Here is a 4,863-nt window from a genome sequence, read left to right as displayed (position 1 = left end):
TTTTGTGATGAGTTTGAAGTTAATACTCCAAAGCAATGTGGTGACGTGAACGTTTATTTCAAGTCTAGAAAAATTCAATTCCGTTAAACTTCTGCCAACTAAATTCGAGATCATGTAGGAGGTAAGACGATTAATCCACTCAAATGCTTGCTGCTATATATTATTACGGGAGATACGAATTTTTTACACAAGTATATGACTTTATATTTACATAAATTTATTAGCTATTTAAGATTTTCAAATAAATAAAAGATTAGAAATATTAAAATACCTTAATTTTTCAAGTAGAAATATTTACTTTTGTTATTTTAATATATAATTTTCTAGGTGATCCTTTAATATTATTATTTACATCAATTGTTTAAAACTTTTATTGAATTACAAAAAAAATCAAATATTATCATATTTTCACTATAATAATAATATTATACAATAATAAATATGTAAAATTTTAAAATAAAAAACTGAATTATGGTATAATTAAAAAGTTTCATTATTATTATTATTATTCAAATTTGATACTACTGTTAATAGTATATATTTATGTAAAAGATTTAAATAAATAATTTATTTCTGATAAAAAAATGTGTATTTATTTAGAAACGTTTTAATAGGAATATTTTCTAATAAAAATATTTGCTATTTTGTTATCCACCGAGCCAACTATTCAAACAAGTTCAAATTGTGACTAAAATATTTCAATTTTGTCTTTGTTTTAGAACAAAATAACGTTTCTGATTAATTTATTCCAAGTAAAGGCCACAAGAAACATATGCAGCTCATGGTTGCGCACCGAAGAAGTTTCGGTGCAAGATTCCTCCTCCGTTAAAAGAATATAAATAAAGCTTCCGCAAAATTCTTCCAATGGAAGCAAACCCATCAAAAAATTCGCAAACTTTCTCCGGAAATCATCCCGTGAAACCCTCCTCGCACATCTCCTCGACGGAATTTGTGTTGGGTCGCCGGAAAAAAATGGCGGTGGTGGAGAAAAAGAGTGACTTAGAAGCTGGGTTGCTGAAGAAGGATCAAAACGACACCGGAGAGTGTCGTATCACCTTTGTCGTGCTCCTCAGTACGCTCGTCGCTGTTGGTGGTTCGTTCTGCTTCGGATGTGCGGTGAGTGTTCATCAAGTGTTCGACGAAATACCCCATTCTTGGTCTTGTTAACCGATCGCTTGCCTAATTTCGATTCTTTCAGCCCAAAATGGGTTCCAGTTAGGGATTGAGGCTTGCTTTCATTCCATTTTCGGCAATAATGTTTACGTATATGCACACTTATGGCTGTAACAAGTTCTCGGCATTTTTACTGTTCCATTCAAGTAGCTTTAATGAGGGTCTGGATTTGCCTTATAGCCATGAAATGAGAATCTGGGTTTGCTTCTCTCAGGTGGGATATTCATCGGTTGCTCAATCTGGGATCATCAAAGACCTAGACCTCTCTGTTGCAGAAGTAAGCAATCACACATCGTCCTTTATCTTTTATTCCCGGAGTTGTTTATTGGCAATAAGTCATTCAAGTATTAGTTTTATCACTACGTGCTAATGTTGTGTGTGTGTGTATATATGTTTGTGATTCAGTATTCTGTGTTTGGCTCAACCATGACTTTCGGAGGGATGATCGGTGCCATATTTAGCGGGAAAGTCGCAGATGTTCTTGGTCGAAGAGGGGTAATTTATCATCACTCATAAAATTATTGATCGAATATACTGTACAGTTCATGTTAGTCCCTGTGCTATACATTAAACAGAGGCATGCCAGTCTCGCGTTATGGTGAATTGATTTTCTCTCTTTTCCTGAATAACAGACAATGTGGTTTGCTCAAATTTTCTGCATTCCGGGTTGGCTTGCAATAGCATTTGCCAAGGTTTGCTTTTCCTTTTATCATTTCCATGAATTTATGGATTATTTCGAAACGCTGTTTCATATTTATTTCGAGATTGTAATGTTTTGGCATCTCGTGTAAAGGATTTTCTGTGGCTAGACTCTGGAAGGCTGTCAATAGGAATTGGTGTTGGTCTGTTTAGCTACGTGGTAATTTGATCATCTCTATTTTCTATCTTTCTCTTTTTTTCGATTCACACATTTACATCTCGTTGACTAAAAGATTCGTGTACAAGCAGATACCTGTGTACATTGCGGAAATAACCCCAAAACATGTCCGAGGGGCATTTGTGTTTGCGAATCAGGTACATAAGAATGATGAGGACTAAGAATTTAGTAGATTTTTGTATTTGCAGTAATAATGGTGTTAACTCGTTCCTTCCTTTGAACATAACAGCTGGTGCAGAATTGTGGCATTTCGCTTTTCTTCATCATCGGAAATTTCACTCCTTGGCGTAGATTGGCATTGATCAGTAAGATTAACTTTCTTCTTGATCTTCTCTGTAGATAAATTTTGGAATTTCTCTCTAACATAACTCACCCAACTTTCTTGCTTTCTAATGAATTTCATCTCAGGTTTCATTCCATGTGTTTTACAAGTTGTGGGTTTGTTCTTCATCCCAGAATCTCCGAGGTGGCTGGTATGCACTCGTCACAAAAAACCCGATCTTATCTATTACCAAATAGATCCTTTAGATCACCTAATGTTTGATCTTTTATAAAGTCAGTTAACTGATGCCTCAGCTCTGTTTTAAACGATTTGCAGGGGAAATGCGGACAAGAAAAAGAATGCAGAGCTGCATTGCAGCTTCTCCGAGGACAAGATGCTGACATTTCTCAAGAAGCCAATGCTATCAAAGTACAACAGCTTTTCAAAATTCATTTTTTTCTTCTTTTGTGTCCTGTTGTCCTTTTTGTAAAATTTGGTATTGAGGTGACGGATCTCTTAATAACTTCTTCTCAAATTCTCCTGCAGGAAACCATGGGCATGTTCGAACAAGGCCCAAAATCCCGGATTACGGACTTGTTTCAGAGAAGATATGCTCCATCGCTCATTGTAAGACTTTGGAGTGAGAAATGTTATTTACTCGTATCTTTGAGAAATATACGAGTACCTGGAGCTCTTTACTTGTTTACAGATTGGTGTGGGACTAATGCTTCTGCAACAACTATCTGGCAGCACTGGTATTACATACTACGCTAACAGCTTATTCGAAAGAGGAGGTAAAAATAAAGAACCGATATAGTTTTCATTTCACCATACAGATCGACAAATCATCTTATGGAGTGGCAAACTTTTTCTCCTTATAAGAGGACTAATGAATCCTTGATTTACCTTTTTTCGCGATAGGATTTCCTAGTAGCATTGGCTCAACTGTTCTTGCCATAATCATGGTACATCTTAGCACTGTTTCGTTCACTTGAGCATGCTCTGAATTTGGGGAAACATTCCCTCAAGGTATATTCATGTGCATATTTGCAGATACCAAAAGCCTTGATGGGTCTGATTTTGGTCGAGAAAATGGGACGGCGACCACTTCTTATGGTAAAATTTGAAATATTATCATCAAATACAAACACAGCATCTAAAAGTTGCATCTTTTCTAACAAATAAGTGAATTTTTGTAGATTTCTGCTGTTGGGATGTGCCTCTGCGGTTTGCTCCTTAGTGTGTCTTTCTCCTTACGGGTAATGACCAGAAGTGCTCAATAATTACCAAACTATGTATAAACTCTGGTAAAGCTTTCCCAGCGTGTTATTTGTTATATTAAATAGTGTCATCCTTGTTCTTTGATGAACAGTCACTTGGCCTTCTGAATGAGCTAACTCCCATCTTCACATGCATCGGTGTATTGGTACGTATGATCACTCTTCAAGAAAGATATCGTTAACCCTTGTCTATCAAATTCAGATAAACAGCCAAAACCCGTGTTCTCTTGGATATAAATCATCTGATTTTACATCTTCTGTTTCACAATTAGGGATCTATCACCACTTTTGCCATGGGCATGGGAGGCTTACCATGGATCATAATGTCCGAGGTAAAAAGAAAAAAGAAACGAAATTTTCTTCGCTTGGCCGTACGGTAACTTCTCCGAGAGACAAGTCTTTGTCCTAAAACTGGTGATCCAATCATTTTCTTCTGCAGATATTCCCAATGAACGTCAAGGTTTCCGCCGGGACCCTAGTTACCTTAGCTAACTGGTCCTTCGGATGGATCATTGCATATTCATTCAATTTCTTGCTTCAATGGAGTGAATCAGGTGCACATACATGCATACACATGTAATTTGTATATGCAAATGCAGAGGCATAGCCATAATCCATGGACCCAGTATGTCATTTTTCTCATACAATTCAAAACCACATGATAATCTTTGCAGGGACATTCTTGATATTCTCTGGCTTCTGTGCTGTGGCCATTGCATTTGTTTACGCCTTGGTACCTGAAACAAAAGGAAGAACCCTCGAAGAGATTCAAGCATCTCTTGCAGACTTTCTGCAATGACTACATACTATTAACCCGAAAATGGGTTTTCGATTTTTTTTTTTTTTGGGTTATTGTTTGCACATTTGATGCAAGAAGGAAGGGTTCACAATGCATTAGAGGGTCCAAAGCTGCCTCTCTGCAACTGCAAGTGCTCTTGTATCATCACCTGTTAGCTCCTTTGTATATAGTGCAACAGTTCTTTTGGTTAGCAAGTGAATCATGTAATTATTTTTTTATGATATTTTTTAATGAAAAAATATATCAGAAAAGAAAAGTATCCTGACTTTCTTACACTTAGATCATAACAATAATAGTGTTAAGGTTATACAATGTGTATTAATTGTTAAATGCATTAACTCTATTCTTATTTACCAATTTAAAATAAAATAAAATTTCTTAGAAGAATATTGTTTGAGCAATTAATTGTCCATCGATCACTTTTTAGTACTAAGTTCAAATTTTTATTTTAAAAGATTATATATAATGTTTA

General features: G+C 35.7%; 1 protein-coding gene across 1 annotated transcript; it reads left to right on the top strand.

The window, feature by feature from the left end:
• The first annotated feature begins 704 nt into the window (after positions 1-704).
• LOC104821045 (sugar transporter ERD6-like 3) lies at positions 705-4,647 on the top strand. The gene is made up of 18 exons (XM_010551772.1): positions 705-1,116; positions 1,388-1,450; positions 1,579-1,668; positions 1,806-1,865; positions 1,967-2,032; positions 2,122-2,187; positions 2,280-2,355; positions 2,459-2,523; positions 2,649-2,741; positions 2,859-2,939; positions 3,022-3,106; positions 3,234-3,277; positions 3,366-3,428; positions 3,512-3,571; positions 3,685-3,738; positions 3,865-3,924; positions 4,032-4,146; positions 4,267-4,647. Exons 1-18 carry the CDS (start codon positions 865-867, stop codon positions 4,389-4,391), a joined length of 1,518 nt encoding a protein of 505 aa, XP_010550074.1. The 5' UTR covers positions 705-864; the 3' UTR covers positions 4,392-4,647.
• Positions 4,648-4,863: the final 216 nt, after the last annotated feature.

Source organism: Tarenaya hassleriana, unplaced genomic scaffold (genome assembly GCF_000463585.1).
Source record: "Tarenaya hassleriana unplaced genomic scaffold, ASM46358v1 Cleome1, whole genome shotgun sequence".
Lineage (NCBI taxonomy): Eukaryota > Viridiplantae > Streptophyta > Magnoliopsida > Brassicales > Cleomaceae > Tarenaya > Tarenaya hassleriana.
This window is presented reverse-complemented; position numbering and strand designations above follow the sequence as displayed.